Source organism: Astyanax mexicanus, chromosome 20, assembly GCF_023375975.1.
Source record: "Astyanax mexicanus isolate ESR-SI-001 chromosome 20, AstMex3_surface, whole genome shotgun sequence".
Classification (NCBI taxonomy): Eukaryota; Metazoa; Chordata; class Actinopteri; order Characiformes; family Acestrorhamphidae; genus Astyanax; species Astyanax mexicanus.
In genome coordinates, this window is record NC_064427.1 from 5,510,713 (window position 1) to 5,538,489 (window position 27,777).

A 27,777-nucleotide genomic window follows, 5' to 3' on the forward strand; every position below is an offset into this window, starting at 1 on the left:
AGATAGATAGATAGATAGATAGATACTTTATTTATCCCGAAGGAAATTTAGGCATCCAGCAGCAACAACACAATACAATAAGAAACAGATTCAAACATAAATTAAAACAGAAGAATAGAGAAAAAGAAGAAGAAAAAAAAAAAAAAAAATATATATATATATATATATATATATATATATATATATATATATATATATATATATATATATATATATATATATATATATATAAGTGTGAAAAAAAATAAATGTGAAAAATACAAACTATATTTAGGAATAATGTAGGAAATGTCCCTAAATGTCCCTAACGTCCCTAACAGTTCTGAGGTCAGTTGGTCAGGGTGTGTTGGGTGTGGGTTGGGTGTATGAGTGTGTGAGTGTGTAGGTTGTAGGGGTGAGTGTGTGTGTGTGTGTGTGTGTGTGTGTGTGAGAATTAAGAGCAGCCTTCTTCATCTCTAATCATCTGCAGTAATGGCTCGCAGGTGGGGCTCCAGAGCGTGAGGGAACGTCTGAGGGCTTTACCAGCACTGCTAATACTTATCTACCGAAAAAAGTGAGTATTAAGACATTAACCTGCATTTATTCGCTGTTTTACCTCGTCTTCTCACAAAATAACGCTCTGTTTTCCCTCAGAGGTTAAAATATGTTGGCTGAAAATCAGATTTTTGTGTGTTTTTTGTCGTGTGGAACTGGAGAATCCTTTCTGTGAGAGAGTAACTTTGTTAGCCACACCTGACAGAACTTTTTTACATTTTTGATACATTTTTTTTATATACCTCAGGGGTCGTTAAGGTCGTTTATCTGACAGAAACAATTTAGCAGAGAGCAAAATAACCCCACGCTAAAATAACCTTTCCTTCACTTGTTAAACGCGTGCAGTCTGCTCTGTTTACCGTTCTGACAGGATTATATCTCGGCCAGCCGTTGGTTCATCCTGACAGGAGAAGCTGTGGCCAGGCGCTGCTGTCAGTGTGCCAAGGTTTGAAGGACAAAATCAAGAGTTAGTAAAATCCTCCATGTCCCTGTGGACCAGAGAACAGTGCAGGCTTTAAAGCCAGGCTTGTGGAAAGGCCTGCATGTCGTTCTTTTTATAACCCCCACAAATGTAGCTAGGCTTCTATCCAGGTAGGAAGGGCATCACTGGCACCAAATAAAAGACCCACAACAGTCAGAGACAGCATTAGATACAGTGTGACCAAGAATACTGCGATTTAGACTGGTTGTAGGTGTTGATTGATGGGTATAATCTGGTTTAAGACTACCTTAGTTTCTGAATCACTTTCTGTATCAGTTACTCTGATTTTGCTATTTATAGGTAACGTTATATGTTTTAGTAAAGCGAACATTGTTGTTTTATTCTATAAATTACAGACATTTCTCCCAAATTCCAAATAAAAATATTATTGTCATTAAGAGCATTTATTTGCAGAGTATTCAGACCTTAAATATTGCAAAGAAAACACGTTTATATTCATAAAGTTTTAAAAGTTCTGAAAAAATCAGTATTTGGTGGAATAACCCTGGTGGTTTTTAATCCCAGTTCTCATGCATCTTGGCATCTTGGTTCTCCTCCACCAGTCTTACACACTGCTTTTGGATAACTTTATGCCACTCCTAGTGCAAATATTCAAGCAGTTCAGCCTGGTTTGATGGCTTGTGCTCATCCATCTTCGTCTTAATTATATTCCAGAGGTTTTCAATTTGGTAAAATCAAAGAAACTCATAATTTTTAAGTGGTCTCTTATGTTTTTTTCCAGAGCTGTACTTAGGGTAAGCATTGAAGGACTTCTAACATTTGAGTTTTTTATTTTATTTTATTTTACCACTAAACCAAATGTGCATTGAGAGTCTAGTGCCAATACTGAGATATTAGAAGTTGTGATTTTCTTGAAAAGATATGTTAATTTCCACCAGTACCTGTATTTTTGTGTATGGAGGTAAGATATTGAGTAAAGATTTGTTGATGCGGTTTGTGCTTTTGGCAAGTCTGTAGTATTAAGATAATCTGTTGTCAGAACTGAGTATTAAAATGTCACATGTCTTATAAAGGTCACGTAGGGTGTGCGCTATTGCATGTACATTTTTCTCTTGAACATAACTGGATCTTCTGCTACATGCCTTTGCTCACATAAGCCAGCACAAGTATAAACAAGTGTGTAAACCAACTAAACCATCAAACTAGAATGAATTTGTAGGGTTTTGAAAATATTTGTTAACCACAGAACTTGAACGAAGAGATTTGTAATTGAAAACTGGGCTTAGAACTCCAGGTGCCAAAAATAGGCATATGTAATTCAAACACATAGTGGTCTATAGTAAGCCTTTTCTGTAGTAAAATAAAAGGGTAACAGTGTATATATTTTTGTTTTTCAGGATCCTGACTTAACAATTAAGGTGTCATTTATTTCATTTGCAATATGGTAGAACTAATCTCTACTGTATTATATTAACCATGTCTGTGCGTTCAGTAATTTAATTCCTATTTGAGGTTTCTACTTTTGTGGAAACTATAAATGATTATTTTGAGCTCTGTAATTGTATAATGCTAGATTTTGTTCAATTGCCCCACAGTACCAACTGGTATAGAACTGCAAAATATTACATATATATTCTTACATGAGATCAGCTCATAGTCAGAAAGCTTTGCTGCTTTTTGTGTCACTAAGGCCCAGATTACATTTTATTCATTCATAAATCTGGACCACAAATATTTATAGGCTGCTTGTCACAACTATACATCCCTACTGTACACTTGGTTTTGTTCTCATGTTAGCTACTGTAAAGGGACATCATGTGATACCCCTATGGGCTCCATGCGCTGTTATTAACCCTGCTTTTCCCTGATAATGGCTTTGCTCCAAATGTGCTGACTGAGTCTCACCTTGTGTTACAGCAGCGCTGCTTTTACACCTCTCTCTCCAGCCTTACACCTGACCCAGCATTCAAGCTTCTCACCTTTCAGTCCTGCTCAGTGCGGTGCAGGTAAGGTGACTCGATCAGGTGTGCCTGACAGTTCTCTTTGCTCTCTCTCCCCCACAATCTTGACAGGTGTAGGTGGCTAGTGACGAGACCATGCTGTCGCCACATCTCAGGCCCCTTGTGCCTCTGTCGGCGCTGGCTCTGCTCGGCTGTTGCTGGTACGCCTTTAGAAAGAGGAGGAGGAGGAACCTTGGAGAGCAGATTAAAGAAGAGGAAGCTTCCACGAGTGCCAGTTTACAGAGCCTGAAGGACAGCCCGGGGGAGCAGGAGGGTAGAACACCTCAGGATTCTCACAGTGACCACAATTTGAACCTGAAAGATAGCTCTCCAGATAGCTCTCAGGCTAACAGCAGTATCATGGATGAGTTGCCTATTCTTCATGAAACCTTACTAACCAACACCACCACGTCTACATCAACTCCACGGCTTTTGAAAGGAGATCGCCCAGAGCCAGAAGGGGAGATTTCAGAGGCTCAAGCATCTGCACTTCTTTCCATGAAGCTGGAAATGGAGAATGAGAAAGACAGCAACACTTCTAAAGGCCATCAGGACTTCAAGGCTGGTGAGACAAACACCTCCTGGCCTGAATCTGATGCTAACTCCTCTGTACAACAGCCTCCAAGCATCGTCTCCTCCAAAGGTCATTTAGTCACTATGCTGTCTGAGACCAAGAGTAATAAGAAAGTTGAGCAGGTCAGTGCTAGCTTGGTCAATGAGGCCATCCATGCTGCCACCGAAGAGATCCTGACAACTTCTGATGTCATTTTACAAAAGAAAGACCAACTTCAGACTGAAGACCAAGACAAGAAAGACATCAGTAAAAACAAAGCTTTATTGATGCAGGAGTGCAAGACTGGATCTAGTCCTGTACCCAATATAGTGCAGAAAGATTGTGCCACTCACACTAAGACAGTAGAGGAACGTATCTATTCAGTGGGTGATCTGAATGACCAATCCCAAGTAGGAGAGGATTCTGGATGCAGCACATGCCATTCAGAAGATTGGATAAGTGCAGAGGAAGCAAGTTGCAGAGGAGAGCTTTGGTCAAGCCCTTCCGAACAGGGCTTTGGCCCTCCTGTTTCAGTAGGTTCTGAAAGTAAAACTCCAGAAATGTTGCTCAACTTGGGCAGAAGAAATGGAAACTGCCAAGAAGACAAGGCAGATGTCTCCAAAGGTTAGCCTTTGCATCAGATCTGTAAAACTGTCTGATTTGTTTGGTTGCTAATCATTTTAATATAGTCAAATGTGTGTGCGCTGTGCTGCTGTCATAAGAAAACCTTGCATCACTAAAATAACTTATTTATTAGGAGAATTGCAAAAGCATTGGGAATTCTGTTGTTTTTTATGTGTTCACAAAACCATCATTGACCTTTTCGTTGATTTGAGAGGATACTCTTACTACAGTTACAGACATGCAGAGAAATTACAACTGCTTTATATGTTCACTAATGTAAAAGCTGCCACTTTTAAAAAACCTTCACACTACACTGTGGCACCACTATAGGAGAACAGTAGTAATGATTTAAACATCCATAATAATAGCATGTTTTCCAGTTTGCCCAGAATGACCCATTTAATGTATCCTTACTTGAAATGTTGCAAGGTTTTGATATGACCCAGAATCCCTTACAGCTTGGTAAAATCGCATTTACTAAAATTGCATGCTTCCAATACCTATGTGTGTAACCTAAACATTTTAGGGGCTATCTTGTCCCCTGGTACAGGTACTAATGAGGTAACATGCATGAAGAGCGAGAGCAGCAGCCTAACCACTACACCTCCAAGCTCAGCCCTCACTCTCTGGGATATAGAAGTGCCAGCGGTGAGCCTAGTGTCCAGCCTGTCCTATTGTATTTATGCAGTCCTAAGCCAATGCTAAAATACATCTTTTACATTTTGGTCATTTTTTGAAGTGATAATAAGGCCTGCATTTATATGATTTGGCTGATTTTACGCAATTATTATAATATTTCTTTTCCTCCTCAGATCAAATTTCCTTTAAACAGCAAACTTGTACACAGTAAGACATATGTGCACATATAAGACACTTTAAATCCAGACTGGGATGCAGCTTTATGAAATGAAAATTGATTATCACATATTTTAGACCCAGTCTTCAAATGTGGTTTGAATCTTATTTGCTTAATAGTATTTTTTTTCTGTCACTATCAAAAATGAATCTGGATACAATCTAGATTTGCCCAAACTTACATTTGAGCTGGCATTGACTCAGATCTAATTTGGATTGTCACACCCCTTTTGCTTGGTAGTGTGAAAGTAGCCTTTTTATTATTTATGTAACAAATTAACAAAATAACAAACTAATAGTATGGTAATGAATTCCCAATAAATTAACACAATTAAAATGTAGCATTAAATTTGGGGTCTATTGAGGATTAAACCTAAAACCTGATTTTAAACAGGCTTTGCCATTAAGCTTTAATGTACAGTGTTAAAGATCTGTGGATTAGTTATCTCAATATGAAAGAAGATTTGTATGTTAACAAAGATGAAAATGTATCTAATATCAGTAATCTTGGTTAAAGATTAGTAGCTCTTTGCTGATTGAGTTTTTTTGTAGTGTTTTAAACAAGTGAGACTCATGGGTAGTAGTGGTGCTGTACTATTACTTTTGAACTATTTTCAAATACATAGTCTTGGATTTGTAAGTGTGTATGTAGCTTTGCTTAAAGGATGCAGAGATATTCCACACAACACAGTAAATATTTTTTTTTCTTTCTAACTTTATAACAACCTAAATATAGCAGGAGAAGTCCCTGCTTTTTAAAATCTTGCTTTGTGGAATATCCTGCTGTTTGTTCTCTATTGGTTTGTACCCATATGGTGTTGTCATTTTTAATTATTTTGATGTTCACTGTGGTATGATTCCACTAGCCAAGATCTACAAGCTATTACACACAGAGCAGCACTTTATGTACTAAATGATTAGCTTTCGAATACTGTTTACTGTTTGTAATGGTGTAAAACCTTGTTTTGGCAGCATCTTGTTGGGCGATTAATTGGAAAACAAGGGAGGCATGTTGGCTTCTTGAAGCAAAACTCTGGCGCCAAGATCTATGTGTCTGCTCTGCCTTACACTCATGAGTTTCAGATCTGTCATATTGAGGGTGAGTTCATGATTGTAGAGGATAGCTTATTTACAGTATTTATGTTTACAGTTTTTGTACGTTTAATTTGGTGTAGTTCATTTGTTATATTTGGATATATCAGTGTGGAGTGAGCTGTAAAGGATTTGATCATTTTGTATGTAAAGGGTCCTGGTTAATTAGTTGCTAACAATTAAAATGAATAACTTCTGCTGTAATTAGATAGCCTGTTTGTATATAATCTAGTGCTTTTATGCCTGTCTTGAAATGCTCTTAACCTGACTTGACCATTTTGGACAGGTACACAATTTCACAAAGTACAATTTCACAGTGCCGTCTAAACATAGCCTGTGCTGATGGCTGATAATAACAAGCCTGCCCATTTCCTCCCTCAAAAGTACCACTCTTGTCGTGGTGTTTTGAGTAGGGGTTTGTGAGGCAGCCGAAGTAATGGCACCCATCATCCACTGGGTGGTGGTAGCACACTTGGTAATTCCATGCTATCGATTTGACCCTTTCAGGATCAAAGGTGCAGGTGGAGAACGCACTGACACTAATCAGGAAGAAGTTTAAAGATTTGGATTTGAGTAACCGGCGTGGTCACGTGACTGCTTCCCTCCCTTCTCTTCCAGTGACTTCCTGGGTAAGTGGCTGTTGGCTGCACTGTTTCTTGCCCACTATTACTCCAGTGAAAATGCTTATCTTGTACTCACTAAAATGCTGCATTATGGGGCTCACCTAACGTATAGGGTCTCTGTAAAGGTTCACAGTTACCCCATGTAGCCCATCTGATGCTGCACAGGTAGTTAGTCCCGCTCTACTGTATGCTACGGAGCCCATAAGGGGACATGACGTAACAAAAAAAAACAAAAAAAAACATGGCTACAAATTATTAAGACGTAGGAATGAGATAATTAAGGTGTGGCCACGACTTATGAAGACGTGGGAACGAGTTAATTAAATCATAGCCGTTAAGTCCGTTATGCCATATCTCACTGCAAGAAACTCCAAAATATCACCATAATTCATTCCAAGATGAAAATAAAAAGAAACTAATTCACTCTCCATTTTCTCACAAAGGATTATCCTTGGATTAAAGGAGCTTTGATGTAAAACTCAATCTTCTTCGTGGCATTAATTTACAGAAAAGCAAGCTTAATTTTTTTCTGGCTATGACTTAATTATCTTGTTCCCACTCTATAATAGCATACTTAGTAACATTACTGAGTGTTAAAAAAAAAGTTGATTTAATTGGATGATGTGCAGAAAATAAAATAAAAATCACTGTATGATGCACGAGAAAGCATTTAAATGCAGTTCAATTTGTTTTTTTTAAGGATCTGCCACTACTGATTTTTTTTTTTTTTTTTTATATTATTTTATATTTTAAATATATTGTATTTATAATATTTTTTTTGGCTGTCAAAATATTGAAGTGAATATTGTGTATTGTTTAAATGTATTAAACATTGTGATATATTTTTCCTATAAAGCCAAGCTCTCTTAGTGTGTTATTAGGTACATCACATAGGGGCTTTAAACAGAATTATGTTGCACTGACCAAAATTAAGAAATATACCGTCATCTCAATTGTGGCCATATTGACTAATCATAGTTCTATATGGAAAACATCATTGGGAGACATGTTCATTTATTGTTTCTTCTAAAAATAAGGGTTTTAGACAAGAGCATAGTTCAGAGCATAATATCTTGGATGATCACCACCCCACCTCATTCTCAAGTCCCCAACTCATCCCAAATGTGGTAGATAAATAAAAATTATTATAAGATCATTCCTAAAGTATTAGATAAAGCATTATACCCCTTTAGTTCAAATCTGCATCAAAGACTTCAGACTTTAACTGTATTACAATATCCAGGTGGAGCTACAAATAAAGTGTTTCATTAAGTCTAGATGTTTCGATTCTAGCATTAGGACCTGCTACAAAAATGTGTGTGTGTGTGTGTGTGTCTGTACCTATAGCTGCTGCTCCCTCAGGACAGTCCAGTGGAGGTCATCGTGCCGAGGGTGGAGTCAGCCAACTACCTCTTTGTACAGCAGCACACACACCCTACCTACTATGCCCTGCACAGCCTCAATGAACAGATGCTCTTCTGCTACTCTCGCCCGGGATGCCCCAGCCTGCCCACTCCAGTCGAAGGTAGCTGCTGCCAAGAAGCTCCCTCCTCAATACCTCAAACCTACATTCAGTCCTCATTGTGTTCTCTTCACATGCCCCTTCTTGTTCTGTCCCTCTCTCTCTCTAACACACACACACACACACACACATTTTTCATTTCTCACCTTCAGCTTGGGACATTTACCAAATGTTTCACACGTCCTGTTTCACACAGTTTCTCACATGGGTACCTGCCTGGCCGATGCTTTCTTCTACAGCACTGAATTCATTTTGGCCAGGCTGAAACCTGTTTTTGTGCGATGTTAGGGTATTATATCCTAACAAACACCTTTTACTAAGCACACTGTACAAAGTGTGGACCATTTTCGTAGGACTAGCTTTCTTCTAGTTTTTATAATCTCAAATCAATATTTTTATTTATTTATTTAGCTTTTTTTGTACACACTCATTAACTTATAATAAATATGTTAAAGACCACCTGAGATTGGGTTGGTATTGTGTGTTTTGCAGTAAATAGCCCTTTTTTCCCCACTATTCTAATTAATATTATAGCCAAAACCACCCAAAATAAACAACAATTTATCATTACTTTATTATTTTAAGATTATTCAGTTTGGAAAATTTCAAGAACTTTAAATGTATCATCAAGTGTAGTCACGAAACCCATCGTACAATAAGAACTGGCTGTCATGAAGACTGCTCCAGGAAAGGAAGACCAAGCGTTGCCTCTGCTGTCTCATAACCCACAAATTAACAACACCTCATATTGGAGCCCGTATCAGTGTGTAACAGAGTTTCTGTAAGACACCGCTCATCAGCAGAGAGTACATGAATAAGGCTTTTTTTTTACAAAATTGCAGAAAAATATAAAAACATAAGGATAAGGAAATTGTCTCCAAACCTTTGACTGGTTCTGTGTTTGAAAACCTTCTCTCCTTTTCTCTCAGCGGGGGTGGTGTGTGCAGCCCCCTCTGCAGATGGCGGCTGGTGGAGGGCTCAGGTTATCCAGCACTTCAAAGACTCTGATAACGTCCAGATCAGATATGTGGACTACGGTGGCTATGTCATGTTTAACCTCAGTGCCCTCAGACAGATACGGTTGGTTAGCCCTTAGTTTGCTTTGGAGTTTATGTTCAACTTTTTAATCCGTTTTAACAACATTTAGATTTTGATGTTTTATTGTTGTTCTATTGTTTTTACAGGTCAGATTTTGTGGCGCTGCCTTTCCAAGGTTCTGAAGTTATGTTGGAAAATCTTGCACCGTTACCAGGTAAAGCTTGATGTAGTTCTGTCCATATATATCTCTAGAGAGAGTCTCCGTTGTTTTTTTCTTGCATACTACACTGAAGGTCATGGGATAGCAGTGTGTGCAGGTGGTGAGCTGTTAACTTGTGATCCTTGATCATTGATGTGTACTCGGTATACGTCATGGAATGTACACTGCCTGACCAAAAAAAAAGCCTCCACCTGGATTTAAGTAAGTAAATGATGTGGGGTTGGTTGATGCTGCAGTTGGTCTGCAGGTTTAGGTTCAGCAACAGTATGTGCTGAAAGAATGAGTTCAGCTGACTACCTGAATATACTGAATATAGACCAGGTTATTCCATCAATGGATTTTTTCTTTCCTGATGAACACGAGCATATTCTAAGATGATAATATCAGGATTCATGAGGCTGGAATTGTGAAAGAGTTCAGGGTTCAGGGAGCATGAGATCATCATCATTTTCACACATGCATTGAGATTAAGAGTTCACCACAGAGTCCAGAGCTTAACCTCATTGAGAATTTTTGGGATGTGCTGGATGGAGAAGAGCTGCTTTGTGCAGTGGTCAGACTCTACCATCATCAATGCTGCTGCAAGATATTGATGAAAAATTAATGCAGCACTGGATTGAAATAAATCTTGTGACATTGCAGAAGCTTATGGAAACAATGCCACAGTGAATGAGGGCCACAATCAAAGATGTCCAACTAAATATATAAGAGTGTGTGACAACTTTTTTGGCCAGGCAGTGTATTACCACCCACAGTGGACAGTGCAGTGGGTGGTAATGATTGTGACAGGCAGCCCCTGATTAGCATCTGACAATCAATAGACAAGCGATTTGCATCCATATTCAGTGCTGGAGGCTCCACACACACACACACACACACACAGACACACACATCCTGCAGGTCAGTGCAGAGTTCATTAGCTTCCATTGGACATTAGTTTCTGTCCCATGACTTTTGGCATTTCAGTGTATGTTTGCTTAACCAAAGATTAGACAAAAATATTAAGAATGTGAAAGTGTAAATGCAATTAGTCTTATAGCAGTTCATATTTAACTTTGTGCTTTTATGTTCACGCTTCCATTTTGTACAATTGAGATTTGATTGATCACACTGTCCCCCTACTTTTTGATGACCCTGCATGTAAATGGTATCTGGTCTTTAATTGCAACACATCTGAGTCATATCTGCCTTAGTCAGATCTCAGAATGAGAGTCTCACAATGCTATATTGTTTGATGCCTCAGGCAAAAAGGAGTTTTCACTCGAGGCCAAAGAAGCTCTTGAAGAATTAACACAGGGGCTTCCTTTGATCATAAAGGTAAGAAATGATATAGTGAACATTTTTATTGGAGTATATTTTTTGATCTCTGAATGAAAGCTATGCTCTCAACACTTTTTCCATGAAAAATGCCCTTCATGTTTTGTAGTGTTTTATATAGACTGTTTTAGTGCTTGGAGATCAATAGGGAAAGTTTTGTTTAAAGCTGAGGTTCTGTCAGCATTGGGTGGGAAGAATAAGTGCTTTAATCATTCCTTCAGTGAGGAGGTTGACTCACTTGTACCTAAAGAAAGAAAGCTAAATCTGTGGGTCGCTTTGTGCTCTGTTCTTAGGTCACAGGCACTCAGAGCGGACTGCCCTTGGTGCATATGTGGCGGCAGGCAGGAGAACAGGTCTGTATTTATTGCGTTGATACAATTATGACGTGCATTTAATTCACGGATGTCTAAATACAAAACTGTGCAGTCCCAGCTGGCCACCAGTGTCAATAGACGTTAATTTAGGGTTAAATGTTGGTCATGACATCAGATGACAAAAGTTTTACGTCTGATAACGTGCCTGCAGGAAGTAGGTATTTTCACATCAAAGCTATTTAGTCTGGTTTTGATTGACTTTTGTTCGTTTGCACTCGTTTGCTGTAATTTCCCAGAGTGGTGAAAACGTGATCCAACCAAACTATCATGTATGCTCCTCAAGTTTGTGCTAAACAGCTGTTCAGGTGCAGTTTAACCTGATTTATTACCCAGATAACTGTGAACTAATGCCAGTTCTGCTGTTGCTTCATGCTAAACTGTTTTCATACGCTAAACGCAGTATGTGCTGCACTTATCGCTCACATCTGCACTTTGTTGCACTTGTGATTTTACCTTGTGTGAAACCAAACCAAGGGCAAAAATGCCCTAAGTAAACAAACTTTATAACTTAAATCCGATTTTTTTGTCTGACTGAATAAGTTAAGACTTAACTTTAGCCTGATGATGTGAATGTAACCGCAGTGTTCTCCTTTAAGTGAGTTTGGCTCAAATGATGATGTGATCAGCAGCAGTTTGGGAAGAAAAATGAGCTAATTTAATGTAAAACCTGCTAATCCTTAGCCTTGTACTGATTATAGCAGTGTGTGATGGACCCTTAAATTTTTTTTTCTGCACTGAATTGTAGCCATTTTGGGACAATGACACAAAGTTGTCATACTGAAAATGTACACAGTGAGGCTTTGTTTTCCACTGTGTTCCGTCATTTATTGGACTGAAATTCTGCACCCATCATCTTTTGACCTTTTGATTTGTTTTATTTTGCCTTTTTTGTTTTATCTCCTGTATCTCCTGTCTGTTACTGTAGATGGTTTCGGTGAATGGACTGCTGGTTGAGCGTGGACTTTGCTCGTGGTTAGACAGCCACTAATGGGCAATGAAGCTCTCGCCTCATCTACCCTTCACCTGTTCGTTACTGGTGACTGGGGTTCACCCTGATCTCCTCACACATTATGCACGTATGCACACAGAGGTGCTCTTTGTAATCTGTAAAAATGCATGCCGTTCACAAGTTGCCATGGACATGTCCTTACACAGACTGCAGATGTTGCGTTTAACATGTTTAAATGTTCAGAGTTTGTATAAAAATTTCCCTTTTTGCTGAAATAAGAGGAAACTCAAATGATCAAATGGCATTCACTCATTGTGAAGAATCTAGAATGTGATTGTGTTAAACTTGAGGGAAAAAATATATATATTTGTAATTGAACACACTTGAATGACTGCACGATTATGTTTTCTTTTTCTGAGATTAGAACTGGAATTATGTATTTTGTCCTATTCCATTTTATTTATGTATTTTGTCATTTTTTTCTTGCTTTCTTTTGCTGCACAATTTTTCCCATTTAAGAATTAGACTGGGAAACTTAAACCAGGCTTGAACAAGCCTGTTGGCTTCATGCTTTATAAGCTACTCACTTAGCTTACTTAATCTACAACTATGTTTTACAGCACAGCTTTCGGTGTCGGGAATCACTGATTTTGCACTGTTAAATTAAAGATGCATAAATGTAAAAGATCCTCAGTGTGCTGTTGGTTTGAATTAGTGTTCGTGCAGTCGGGTACACTAGTCTGTGGTACTGCAGTCTGTGTAGTTTTGTATGGAAAGGCTATGTTCATTTTTGTTAATGTTTTTTTTTATTATTCTGTGTTAGGAATATAATTTTTTTTCTTTTGTTCTGTCATGTTGTATTAATAATGTAATGTTCTGGACCTAAATTTATTCACATGCCAAATTACTTCTCTAATTCTTACTTGCACATCAAATTGACCTGATGATTGCTTCAGTCTCTGTACAGTCCTCTGTAGCCCACACCGGAAATACTGGTCCAGGGTCTGAACCAAGGGCTGTATGTTTGTTACATTTTATATATATATATATATATATATATATATATATATATATATATATATATATATATATATATATATATATATATATTTGGTTGAGTTAATTTAGAATTTGTGCTTCAGTTTAGTGAGCACAGTAAAGAGCTTTTGCTTTGCTGTACATGGGCTTTGTCTGTTTGTACTTGAACTTGATTAGTTTGTATAGGGATGTGTGTCTTGCAATGGTGAATTGCCTTTCTAGCGTTAGTGCTGGATTTTTGTCTCCCTTTTAGAATGGCTCTTCCTTCGAGTGAACACCTCACATAGTAGTTTAAGTGTAAAAGATCACCCTCAATATCTTTTTATGTAAATGTTTTAAAAATCTACGGTAGATACAGGAATCATCAGCGTAGTCTGTTAGGCCCATATTGCTGAGTATGCATGCATTCGAAAGGGAAGCAAATATTGACCCTGATTCTTTATCACCTATTGTTTAGTGGGTGATGGTCGTCTACCTCAACTTTCTGTAATGCGTCAAAGTTCAAACCATCCAAAAAAGGTTTTACACAGCAAGGGAACCAAACCATGGTTTCTCAATCTGCGTTCTTGTCTGTTCTTGTGGTTTCGCAGCCAAAGTACTGTTCCATTCAGAAGATCACAGTTACACAAGTTCACTACAAATACCCAGATAAGTTCTTGCTCTGCCTACGTTATCGAGGATGCATAGAAGGTGACTTGTGTGGACTTATTACAGTCTGATATCCCACAATGCCCCTTGCAGCTGTATCGGCGGAGAAGACAGTACCTACCTGTAAGTTACACGTTTTGAAAATAGTGCAGCTGTGTGATAAAAATAAAGTTTAAAGTTATTTTTAGGTGAGAATGTAGTGGTTTACACTTGAGATATGTGGTTTATTAGATTAAAAAAAACGACTGTAAAAATGTGTTTCTACGCTTTCGGAACAAGGCTTTCCGCTTCCCTGAGAGGGTGACATCATCAAATATGCAGCTGTTCTAATTGCTGTCCCACAATAAAAGTCCCGTGTCTTCCCGCCCTCGGGAGTAGGCACTCGCAAGCCAAACTTACCAAGTATGTTTTTGGGAAATACGGGAGTCCAAACTTTTGTACTCTATTGAGAAACGGCCCATGATTCAGTTGATTCAGTCAAAAGCCTTGGTTTGTGGGTTTGATTGTGGCTTCGGTCCGTGTTTGTAATGAGTTCTTTAGAGTTCAGGTACTCCGGTTTCCGCCACACTTCTCTAAAACTTACCTGGCTTGGCCTTTGGCATGTTGCCTTTAACTAGATACTATACCCACTGTGCCCTTTACCTGGGAAGAAGCAAAACAATGATGAATGGATGGATGCTCTGAATATGCTATACATACAGAAATGTTGTATGCAAGCTAGTCCTAACATGAGGCAATAAGATATGTGCAAAATATGTAAAGCCACTGTGATACTTTTCCCACAATTTCTTTCTCAGATAGATTGCAAGCTTTAAGGACTATCATCTCTACTCACTGAGAATCCTCACACAAGTATGACCTACATTGTGTTAATGCCATACTCCAGCCATAGATCAGTGATACACTGCTTGAAACCTGCTTTTCAGCACTGGCATTAATGTCATTATAAAGGTGATTTGTGCAGGACTGATTTGAAGTAGTCTGCACAGGTCAATCTCTTCTGGCTGCGTTTTTGAAATGAAATTACTGTTCAGGTAATCTCTAGAAATGAGGTTGATGGCCTAGGTCAAACTGTACTGTTAAAGCAGGCAGATTTTGCTGCTTGGGATCAAAATGGGAAGGCCCTTGCGCTTTAAATTGAAGAAACCTCCATTGGCTTTAAAGTGCCTGTGTTTGACTCGATGCCTCCTGCTTTTCCTGCTGGCACGAGGAGCTTTCCTTTCACACACCGTGATCCTGTGATGGAAGCAGACCTGGCCTATTTTGCTGTTTTAGCACTTGGCATTGGGAGAACTGCAGTCGTTAGAAAACTGGACAAGTAATTTTCTTGTCAAGACTGGCTGTGGCATTTTGTGCGTTCATTGGGTGCTTTCTGTTCAGTTGTTTTTCCAGCCTCTTCCCCTTTCTGTCAAGGCAGCCAATTGTCTTTTATTCTCAGTCCAATTTTCTTTGCTCTATTGCTTCATGATTAGCTGGGTTGCAGTGGCTAGCAGATGCGAGCAGTACGTTTTAGTCCTTGGCACGCAGAGTGAAATTTAGCTTGTGAAGTTTTGCTGCGCTGTCCTTTTTATTTCCTCCTTTTTGTCCTTACATTCCTGTTGGGTCAGCATGTCCCTTTTTCTGGTGTTTCCAGGATGGAGATCCATTTTACCATGGAAAGGCAGAGCTGTGATGTTCGTATTTGTGTTTGTAGCATGCTATCCAAAAGACAGTGATGGATCACCTGTCAACCAATTACAGGCCACTGCTGTCGCTCTGACCTACTAAGATACAGGCTGTTCTTCTGGGCAGTTCCTGACCAACCCAGGACTTTTACCCTTTTTTTCCGTCTTTTTCTAGTACCATGCCATTAGAAACAACTTCTTAGGAGAGTGGAATATTAAAAAAAAAAATCGTTCTTGTAAGTAATATTGACTGTACAAGCTCTGCTTGAGTGTGCTGCCGCCTTGTCTTGGGCCCGAACCAGCTCTTCTGGAAGCAGGTTATCACCAGAAATATCTGGTGGCAATGGGCAAATCTTTTTTCCTTTACCTGTCTGCAGTTACCACCAGATCAATATGGTTCTTGTTTTGACTTGTCTGTATTTTTAATACAATTCTTATGCATTCACGTGATACCATATTCCAAATATACATAGTGCAGATGTTCCTTTAGATGTGCCTTTTGGAAAGATGTAAGCTGCATTCCAAAACTTAAGGTGCCGCTGAAATAGGTGGCGTTTATTGACCACTACTTCGAATAAGGCTTTTACACAGTAAAATACACTTCAGATACAGCTGAGAAATGCATTCAAATTTTAGAGCAATTTTGGGGACGCTACTGATGTATCCTTCCAGGCCCTCTGCTCAAACTACTTCGGTTTCATCCCAGGATTTGGAACAAAGCTGTAATAGGGCTTTGCTTGGGGGAATAACATTTATTTCTGAATGGCATAACTGTGATCTATTCACTCTGACCTTTTTTATCATTTTCCATACCTTCTGATTCTGAACTCCTACCCATTGGTAGTTGCTGGTGGAGTAAACTAGTAAAAAAGTGAGTGTGCATGATTGTCTTGTCTTGAGATCATTTCAGTACAGTGGTCCATCCAATAGCTGCAGTCAAAGCAGACCAGCTTCCATTAAGAATTTGGTCTTTCTTTTTCCGGAGCATAGGGACAGATGCAGAATTTGCCCACTCCACAAACGCCCATTTTAGCACAGAATTTCATTAAATGGGTTCAGAGACCACTAGGGACTGTTGGATTCTTGTCCTTAACAGTCTGCACACTGGATCCAGCTTTGGTCTCGCCGTGGACAGCGAGTCTGCTGCTTAATTTCTGCGGCTGAGCTTGATTTATGTGCAGCGCACAGCACCACAGCGAGGAGTCCTCACGCTCCCTAAACACTGCACTCTCTCCATTGCTGTGCTTGATCAGTTCGACTTGTGCTCGGTCTGCCGGATTGGTGTCTGACCCAGTTTCTGAATTTGGCCTGGAGTGAGCTGCTTGCCATTTTCCAAGCCCTCCGAGGTGCCGGCATGTTGGGTATCCTCCCAATGAAAAGGAGAAAAGCATCTCACTTGTGATTTGTAGTCCTTAATACAATCCTTATATGGGTCTTTACTATGTACAAATCAGAGTAAATCCCTGAAAGGTAAAGCTAAATAATTAGCCTTGAGCTTTTGAGCATTTGAAAACTTGATCATGCTATAAAAGTGTCTCCTTCCACATTCTCAACTCAGTCAATCAATAAAAAAAGGCTCCAAGGCAGCATACACATTCATAGTCTTTCTTCATACTCTACCCAACAAATAGTGATTTGACCTAATCCTGTTTTTTCTGTCCAGTAGATGGAGCTGCACACCCAGACTTAGCGTGCAAAGTAAATACTCACTTCTTGAAAGCCTGAGAGTTGATGGTTCCTCAAATATTCCTTGAGGTTTTTGATTTTGTGGTTAATCAGCCACTTATAACCGCAGGTTCCGGAGGTTCTCCAAAGCAAATTCTTCAAGCCACCAGACTACAGTGAATGGGAGGTGTTTTGTTGACTGTGACAGACGATCGTACCCTGCTCTTTAGCCCGCAGCGTACCGAGTAGATGGAATCCTAGTTGTCCGCCCCTTTTTTCTCCTCTGATCCCTCACTCCAGACAAGCACTGACAGTATCTCCCGTCCCCTTGCTGGCCCCTCTGTCGACCTTGGCTGTCCGCTTTTGTCTGGCCCGGGCAAGAGTGATGATGCCTCTCATTGTGCTGGCCAATATGACAAACAGGGAACAAGATTACCTGTGACATATGGGCGGCCAGGATGGATGGGCCAGTGGATCTGTTTCAGTGCATCTCCCCTGTCTATGACATGGCAGCGCGGTGCGCCGCATTGTGGGGAGCACGCTGAGGGCATGTTTTTCAGCCAGCTGATCTTTCGACGTTCGAACGCAGTCCATATAGCACAGGAAATTTTTCTTGCTTCCTCTCCATGTGTGAGGGAGCGCTATTTCAGTAATGGATGGGAATAAATGTGCTGCTACGGTGAATGGCGGAGGCTGATAAGAGCTGTTAAAAACAACAATTCACACGCTGCCCCCTACGGCATTATTTCATTTGCCTGGACAGTGAAGTGGGAAAAATAGTACAAGAACCTAAATAATGGCAGCACTGTGTCAACGCCGAAGGTATATTGCCTATGTTTACCAGAGGGCGTGGTGTAAAAGCGTGGTTGCTGTGCATAATGCATTTTCCCTTCAAAAATGCATAGAGATGGATAGTGTTTCTCAATGTAATGTGTTTTGTTTAGTTTTTTTTCCCCAGGAATTGTATTACGGAGAATATAGAATGTTTTCTATGTTCTGTCAAAAAAAAAACACTGCATTTAAAAAAAAGACCTTCAATAAACAACATGGTTCACATACTGTAGATTCGTCAGGAAGCACATACAAAAAAATATTGCTTTTATTAGCAGTATTAGGCAAGTCTCTGATACCTCTTCTAGGCAAGGACAAAGTTCTCATTCCTAGAATGGTCCTCTCTAGTGAGGAGATTGATCTTATTTATTTCCAGGGTCACCATCCCAGCCTCCATCTGAAAAGAGGCCATTGAGAGAAAGCTTACAAAGCCAAGGGGTTAAACGAAAGGAGCTTTTGTGGCGCTTGCCCTGAGGGAAAGCCACATCTTTTTCCCGGCTGCATTTTCCTCTCTCTACTTTCGGCTAACAAAAGAGATATTGGAGATCAGGCTTGTTGTCATTTGAAAGCAGTGACCTTGCTTCTCCTTCTTATTATTAACCTTACCTCTTTCCGCATTGAGGGGAGAGAGCACTCGTCTGGCTGCCCGGTTTCAGCCAGCCGCACCTGGAGAAATACCTCCATAATAATAGAAGCTGTGATTGTTCACACACAATCAACGGGAAGGCAATCCTGGCGATAAGAGCAATGGCTTTGCCGAGGAGATGGGTCATAAACATGGCGATGAGAGGGATGGATTTGAGATGGAAAAAGTGGAGACTTTACATCCTATAAGCCCCTTGAGTGTCAGGGTGCTGTGTCTGGAGGAACAATGGTCAATGAGAGCTTAGCTCTTGATTCCAGGCGGATCACATTCTGCAGAGACGTCTCCATCCGCGATGGATTCACTACAGAATTTAGAGACTTTTGTTTCTTCCTGAGATACTGTCCAAACCACAGATCTGCTGGCAAAAGAGGTCTGGTGTTTATAGGGGATGGATAAAGGAGAAATGGGGTCAATTGCATTTTTGCATCCAGTAAAACTAATTCTGCTTGATTAACAAGTGTCCAAGGTAAAATAAGAAGCTTGAAGATGCAGGCGATTTCCGGCAATTGCATTGACTCGAAACTATTGAGAACACTATGCAGTAGATTTATCTGCAGAATTCAAACTTGCTTTTTTTTTTTTTTACAGAGAAAGTCTATTGCTTTCAAGCATATTTTTTTCCCTTAAAGTCTGATGTACCCTACTTTAATGAGCAGGCAGCAGTACGCAGGTGCAAGTTTGGTGTATTGAAATCCTTGGGTGCTTCAGAAATTTGTAACTCAAAAACCTAAAATAGAAAATAAAATTGAAATTAAAGGCCACCGTACAGTTTAGTTACCTAGAGAGAAAAACTACAGATAAGAAACAGGTTGCCAAAATAAAGACCAAGCCCATAAACCTTAATGGTAGTGTTGATTGTCTCGTATATATCCTGTTTACAGTTTGCATGCACAAGATGCAGTACACACAAACACTTTTTAGCACACAACTGACATCCTTCCTGGCCCTCAGTTACCCACAATTCCGTGCCATGTGCCCCAATTAAATTGGCAGAAATGGTGGAAAACAAGCCTCCAGAGCAGGGTTGTTTTAAAAATGTTAGTTTTAATAATTGTAATCCATTTCCGTGAAGACGTTTTATGCCGCAATAGCCTTATATGTGAATGAATATGCTACTTATTTCTACCTTGATTGCAGCCTAAGCTTTGAAACAGTTATTTTGTTAAGCTATTCACCGTTAAAAGATTTCTCTGGTCTGCTCCATAAGAAGAAGCCTTCGGTGAATGTGTGAATGTGCATCATATATAGACAAGTGTTTAAATAAGTAAATGCCAGATGCACCCAGTTGTCTACACAAATGACAAAGAGCAAGTATATCTCTATTCTATTTTATTCTATTCTACGTGGATTAATTCCGTCTTGCACGTCTACAGTATTTAATTTTGCAGTAGTTACTAAATAAAACATCATTATACAAGATATACAAGATTCATAACTGCAGTAATAAGTCTGCAATTTTAGGGGGTTAAAGTGTCTAAACTAGGGTCAATAAAATAAGCCATATTGCGCTATTAAATCGGTGTGGGAGCAGGCATTTTGCCCAGCCTGCCGGGCCTGGAGCCGGGTGGGAATGCAGACGGAGCGCTGAAAGCATGCGCTGCTGTCAGTATGCAAGCTGTGGAGGAGGCTTCGGCGGCTGTGGAGCTCAGCTGTATTTCCTCCTGGCACGCAACCAATCGCTTTCAATATTTCTTTTTGAAAACGTCTTCCCAGGCAGGTAATTAAGTTTTTTTTTTCCCCCTCCCTCGTTCAGCTCTTGGCACCGATCTTGGAGTGTAAATGATTCCAATTGAGCGTGGACTGGAATTTAATTGATCAAAATGTCATCCTCTCTGCCACTCATGTGGACGGAGGGTAATAAAAGAAGAAGGAGGGGTAGAGGAAAAAGAAAAAAAAGTTTTACGGCGTCTGGCTTGCCAGCTGAAAAGGCAGTGCCAAGCTGGCAAAGAGGGTGGGCTACGTCAATTAATATCAAGCAGGAAGCTGGGAGTGCTGAGCGTGCCCATTAAGGTGACGCTGGTGGGCTGGCACAGATGCGATTAGCTCCCTCCCTTACGCCCTGCCTCCGTCCTGACCAAGATCAATGGACACAGCGCGTCCTCATCGACAGCCCGGCCCCATTAAAGAGGCATCGGTCTGGGTCCCGGGAGCGGCCTGCCAGACGTCCCATTCAACATCACGGGAGCAAACAGAGCCGGCGGCATCGTTCACCACCCTGGGACAGGCCCGGTGCTTCAAATAGCCACGGCGGTCCGTTCAAATCAAAATATGTCCACTGAACGTCAATTTCACCGCTCCTTTCCCTGAAGCAGCAGAGAGCTGTAGGAACGTTATTGGTCAGATCGTGCGAGTCGTGCTGCCGTGTCGTGAACCTTCAATACATCACATTACGCTAAGCAGGGCTGTCTGCAGATCAATGCGTGACCTCCAAAATAGCTTTATCTGTTGGACCCATGAAAGCTTTATCGTGGTTCTGTCCTCCACTCCCCCTCCCCACCTTAGATTTACCCGCTCTATTGATGCTTTTGTGATGAACTCTTGACGTGCGTGTAGCTGAGGGACTATGAACAAAGGATAACATTTGTATTGGAAAGCAGTGTTGCCTATAAGCAGAAACGCTATTCACTATCCACTATTCAAAAAGACCACGTTTTTATACACTTTCCACACATCAGTCTGTAACATCTGGCTTGTAAACAGCCATACTATAATGGTGCTTTAAAGCTTTCGAATCCTTTCAAATTTTCTGTATTGCCGCATAATTTGACATAAAGCACAAAAAATCTGAACATAGATATTGAGAACTAAATCAAACAAACAAGAAAAAAAAAAACATTTGACTCAATTATGGAGGAAAATTATCCATTATTACAAATCATTTCCAAAAGTATGTGAAAGCTTTTAACACCTCTTGTTGACCCCCTTGTACAGTAATAACTACATCTAAACTCTTCCAGTAACTGCTGATCTGTTGAAGGAATTTTAGTCCGTTCCTCTGTACAAAACAACTTCAGCTCTGTTTTGTCTCTGGGTTTTTTCCATGTACTGCTGCTTTAGATACTTCCACAATATTTCTTTTGTATTACATTTAGTCTTATGTAACCATTCTTTGGTATAACAACTTGTGTTCTTGGGGTCATTGTCTTGCTGCATGAACCATGCTCATACTTGGTTCAGCTCATAGACAGAAGCTCTAACATTTTCCCTTCAAATTTATATAGTTCTATTATTGATAAGAGGCTGCCCTGCCCCAGATGCAGTAAAACTGACATATCTATGTTGGTCTCAATCATTCACAAAACTCATAAATTGTTCAAATAGTCCTCCGGTTTATCAATGATATTTCGCAAACTGCCGATGAACAGCTGTATTAATTTTTATTTTGCGATGTGGACTCCTCAACATTAACATTAGTCAATGGGAGAGAAGCCTTTAGTTGCTTCAAAGTTACCTTGGGTTTCTTTGTGACCTCTCAAGACTATTACGTGCCTTGCCCTTGGCTTGATATTTGTGCGTTCAGTGGTCTAAAGTGCTGCCACAATCAGCGGGAGATCGAATCCTGGTCATGCAGCTTGCTATCAGCTGCCAGAGCCCTGAGAGAGCACAAATGGCCGTGCTCTCTCCATGTGTGTAGATGATGATGTTCTTTCCCTTCATCCCTCCTAGGGTGATGTCGATCAGCACAAGGCATCTGTGAGCTGATGTATCGGAACTGAGTCGATGCGCTTTCCTCCGAGTGTGCTGTGATGCTACTCAGCAATGCTGCATCAGGAGCAGTTCGAAAATGGGCAGTGGTTAACTTCACATGTATCGGAGAAGGCATGTGCCTTCAGAAAAACAGCTGAGTAGCAGCTGAATGAATGGGATTATATTGGCCAAGCTAAATTGGGAGAAAATGTGATTTTTTTTTTTTATTTTAAAGTAAAAGTATGGGTGAAGCCCTACCTGATGAGCATCATAAGCTCTTTCTTCTAAATTCCTCAGGAATTGTCTTTGTTTGTTCAGGATGCTCCTGATACACAGGTGTACATCCATGTTATTTAAAAAAAACATAATACCTGTTGATTGAAAAGTTTGACTAATTTGACCTTCCAATAATCTGCTTGATTCTAAAGGTTCACAAACTTTTGCCACTCACTGATATGTAATAATGCTTTTAGTTTATTTATTAAAAGAAACAAAGTCTAATATTTTTAGATCAGGTCTTATTTATGATCTTTTAGGACTTCTGTTTTAATCTGTTATTGCAGAATTAAAGAAAATTCGAAAGATTTTCGGACAAGGATTAAGCCTACTTGTTGACTGTAGACTTTTCCTTCAACAGAAAATCTCCATTTAAAATGCTATGTAGTCCATGACTAGTCTTAATTCCTGTCTGAAAAACTGCCCCAAATGATTTTACAAACTTTTAAACTTGCAGCTCTAAATTACGCAAGGTGTAGAAAGATTGTAGTTACATTTTCATGGTTTCAACAGACAGTTCTGTTCTGATCCTTTGTATAATGTAAGCCTCAAATTACAGAGCGCTAATTCATTATTCAGATATCATTGTCTTTAGCTCGTTGAGCACTTTGTCAAAATGAGGGCCGACAACCACTCCAGCTTGCCTCAATTACCGCACTTGACAGAAACACGTACCACTTTCTCAAAGAAATTATTCAAAATAGTCTGCCTGCCTTTTCCACGTACATCAAACAGGATTGAATAAAATGTGAGGGGAGAAAAATACACCATATCAATGTGCTTTAGAGGAAAAAACACAGTAGATTTTCTCTTTATCAGTCTCAACACTTCACTCTAATATAAATATTATTGTCTTTAAATAGAATGTAGTTCAGAGAGGTTGGAGAACCAGTGTTACCTTGAATTGTGAAATTCCTTAGGTTCTTTCTGATTACAGACAGAATGAAAAAGCAGCCATGCTCTTGAGAACTGCTGACTAGGGATGGGGATTTCTCCACTTTTACACCACCTTCTTAATACCTGGCCCACACTACAGGATTTTAAAGATGTTAACAGATGTTGAAAACGTGAGAGACACCACACACATACAGGGTGTTCTGTCTTTAATCATCATTAGTCGTTAAACTCCCTGTTTTACAAAATGTGCCCTGAATGAAACACCACACACTTAAAGATTGTCTTTGCTTTTTTAGTACATGAACAGTGACAGAATGTTCATGATGCAGCCTTTACAAATGCATGAACAAACAGTACATATATCTCTAGCAGGGTTCGTTCGGTCATGAAAACATTGGATTAGTCATGCAATTTGAAAATAGCATTTTTTTCAGGCCTGGACGTTTTGGGAAACTAAAAATACCCAGAACGTTTTGGAAAAGTCATGCTAGTTTGGTCTACAAATCTTTGTGTTTCCATTTATCGATGGAGAAAAATTATTTTGAGCTAACAAATACGTCAGCTCAAACTTAATTTAGTAATTTATCACTACAAAGTGGAGCTCTCAAGATCTGACACACATTTTATTATTAAAGATTGTGTGTCAACATTTTTATCAGATTAATTTTAGGCATACTACAATCAATTTTAAATATTGTTTTGGTAGATTTTTGGTTATATTGACCATGTCTGTGCTGATGTTTTAAAAATCTTATGGTCATGAAAATTTGCCTTGAAGGCATAGAAAAGTTCGAAGCCCTTAAAGGGATGTGGTGTAATTTATTTTATTTTATTTTTTTTTAATTGGTAAGCACAACATACTAAGTGGTGAGCACCAGATAGTAAGTGGCGAGCACCAGATAATGGTAGCTAGCAAGCTATAGATTAAACTGCCATATGTTCCACAGTAAAATAATGTTGTTAGCTAGCTATTTTTTCTAATGTTAACTATATTTTAGTGGGGAATGTTTTAGCTAACGTTAGCTAGGTTACCTAATGTTAACTACTTTAAATTAGTGGGGAATGTTTTAGCTAACGTTAGCTAGGTTACCTAATGTTAACTACTTTATATTAGTGGGGAATGTTTTAGCTAATGTTAGCTAGGTTAGCTAATGTTAACTACTTTATATTAACGGGGAATGTTTTAACTAACGTTAGCTAGGTTAGCTAATGTTAACTACTTTATTTCAGTTTGAAATGTTTTAGCTAACATTACCTAGGTTAGCTAATGTTAACTACTTTATTTTAGTGGGGAATGTTTTAGTTAGGTAGCTAAAGGTAGCTTTAAGCCCAGAGCTAACGATAGCCAGCTAACTCTGATAAAACGTGCACAGAAAAAGCTTTTGGGCGCACACACACACACACACACATAGACACCGGCTACTTTCACCCAAGCCTTACCATATATTGTACAGAGAGCAATGAAGAGTCATGAAAAAATCATGGAAATGTATTGGTTAAAAAGTGTTAAAACCCTGTCTAGTCTTAGTGGCAGCACTTTTCTAGTTTCTGGCAATGCTAAGTAGAGAGTGGTGCACTGTTCAAGCCAGGGACTGACCACCGACACAAACTAAATCAACAGTTGGAGTTGGAGCTGAGGGATTTCTAAGAAAGTGGCTGGTGAAGAGCCATCATTCTTGATCTGTCTTCTTTTGACGAGTTATTTACTCCCTTAGCAGTGCTCCGTAATGTAGCGCAAAATATTTACATACAAGAGCGGGTCCACTATCAAGCTAATTCTTCTCCAGCTGTCAAAAGGAGTTTGTTGTGTTTGTGGGGTGGGGCTTCTTTTGGAAATTAGTGACAGTGAGACGGAGGCATATTGTGCGTAATTACCACTGAGAGTCGGGCGTATTTTGACAGGGGAGGCTGGACTGTAAAATTGTTTTGTTTGGTATTATGGTCGATAAGGGAGCAGCTGCCAGTCATGTTGACAGACAGCTCGGAGATGTAACTGTATATCTGAGTGAGTGTGAAATGGAGGGGAAATGGCTTTGAGTGACTTGTTTTATCTGCTGCCTTATATGCTCCTCATATTTACCATAAACCCCCATATCATTTCATATCTTTCCATCAGTCGCTTCCTCAATGGCTTTGTCTTCGTGAGGCGGTGCGCGAGAGAGGAGAGCTCCCTGCCTCTTGCCCCCCTCACCCACCCACCTACTTTCCTCGGCTCCCTCGGCTGATTAGCTTATGAACTGTGACTGACATTTGACTATTTGCGGTTTGAGGCCTGCGCTTTGTTTTTGTTTTGCGCCTGGTTAATGTTTTGCCTGGGCAATTTGCATTCGCAGAAAGAAAAAAAAACATCTCCAAATCCTCCCTTGATCCATTCTCATGCCTGAGAAGATCTTATCAAGATGTAAATGCCTCTGATAGCTATGGTGGATTTGATAATGGAATGAATTAATAAACAATTTGATATGTAAATGCGCTTTCTGTAATGGGCGTGGGGGGAGCTGATGAGTGCTGACATCTACCCCCACACACGCCAACCCGAACGCACACTGGCGCCCTCGCCCGCACACACACACATAGACACACACACACACAATGACATCTGTGCACTTAGAGCTCAAGCTATTTCCAGGGAGTTGGATCGGGCTGTGTTGACTGCCAATGATGAGATATTGATTAGCTGGGAAATGTCAGTGTTGAATAATAGCCTTGAGCCATGTGGGTGTGAGGGAGCGGGAGCTGGAGAAAGGGGCAGTGGCCTTTTTTGGCCACTGGGGGAGGCTGTTAGCGTTCACTTCGAGTGTACAGAGCAACGGCGGCTGGCCCTTAGAGCAGAGCCCGGCACCTGTCTGACCGTCAAGCTGGCGTTGTCAGCAGGAGAGTGAAGGGCAGGCGAACGCTGCAGTGGAGTGGTGGACGACATCCTGAAGGCAAGGCGATGAATGAAAAGACAAACTTAGACGAGGTTTATGAACTAGGTTAAAGAACAAAGCTCCTAAAGTTCAACTTAAAATGATCGTACAGTAAAAAAAAAAATCCTAATCTTGGCATGTTTCTAGAGTTTTGCTCTGCTACACTCAAAGGCTACCCTTTACTCTATCTACACTGACATACCAAATCTCATAGAATAGGAACTAGTATCATGTCTGGTGATGTTTGCCATGTCACATGCAAGCTAAAACACCCTACAGTATATAACAGTGTGGAGCTTCCTGCACTCAATGTCCTTGATCGTTTCCACCTCACTGCACTGGCCACTGTGGGTGAGAATTCCTTCCATGCCATATTCTTGGTACGCTTTGAATCTTTGGATTAAGGAATGTTAAAAAGCTTTTATCTGTGAGGATGAAGAATATCAAGCTCCAGTCTCACTTTAGACCTGAAAATGTGTACAGATGTTCTTGTTTATCCTTCTCCTACTGAAAGTTCTTTTCTCAAAACTATGGAATAACCCTGTTTCAGTCATCCTCTACTTCTAGACCTCGGCTTCAAGATCTTGCCTTCTAGACCTCAACCTCCACACCTCAACATCCAGACCTCAACATCAAGATCTCAACATCCAGACCTCAACATAAAAACCTCGACCTCTAGACCTCAACCTCCAGACCTTGACTTCCAGACCTCAGCGTCCAGACCTCAGTATAACTGACTGTGAAAAACAGAAAATGCTTCATCTGCTGAACCTAAACTTTGAAGTGTGTGAGCACTAAAAGCATTTCTCCTGAAAATAATATGATCCATTATGAAGGTATTGCTGGATACACTGAACACTCTGATATTTGATTTGTCCAATTTTTGTATTTTTTAAAATGTCATACAGTTTCAGACAACAGATTAGCAAGCCTCTGCACCAGGTTTCCAACAGCAAGTTTTAAGGTATAATTTACCTTATCATGTGGTAGAAAGAAACAACCTGAAGAAAACAAAGCAGGCATGAAGAGGCTGTTATGAGAGACGAGCTGGATATGATGGGTTTGGATTCTAAGCGATTGCTTAGCGTTTCCCCTCCTAAAATTGCCTATCAGGAGGTATGGTGGGTTATATAGCTTTGGCCCATTAGGCTTGTATACCTGTATCAGACATATCCTGCATTTTCATATAGATTGTGTGTGTGTGTGGGTGGTTGTGTTTGTGTGTGTGGAAAGAGCATTTCTGTCTGCATGGATGCATGTTTAAGCAAGAGTGATACTGCAGCCAGAAAGACAGCCAGAGAGCCAGGAGTAGCAGCAGCAGCTCATCCCGGAGAGGGCAGGTGTAGAGGGGAATTAGGGAAAAAACAGGCATG

The 27,777-nt window shown here is 40.0% G+C and overlaps 1 protein-coding gene across 1 annotated transcript; it reads left to right on the forward strand.

The window, feature by feature from the left end:
* Positions 1-444: 444 nt before the first annotated feature.
* On the forward strand, positions 445-13,164 carry akap1a (A kinase (PRKA) anchor protein 1a). Its single transcript, XM_007244754.4, has 11 exons — positions 445-553; positions 3,049-4,153; positions 4,704-4,801; positions 5,981-6,107; positions 6,608-6,729; positions 8,071-8,248; positions 9,175-9,325; positions 9,430-9,497; positions 10,747-10,820; positions 11,114-11,173; positions 12,120-13,164. The coding sequence occupies exons 2-11, from the start codon at positions 3,073-3,075 to the stop codon at positions 12,180-12,182; spliced, it is 2,022 nt and encodes a 673-aa protein (XP_007244816.3). The 5' UTR covers positions 445-553; positions 3,049-3,072; the 3' UTR covers positions 12,183-13,164.
* Positions 13,165-27,777: the final 14,613 nt, after the last annotated feature.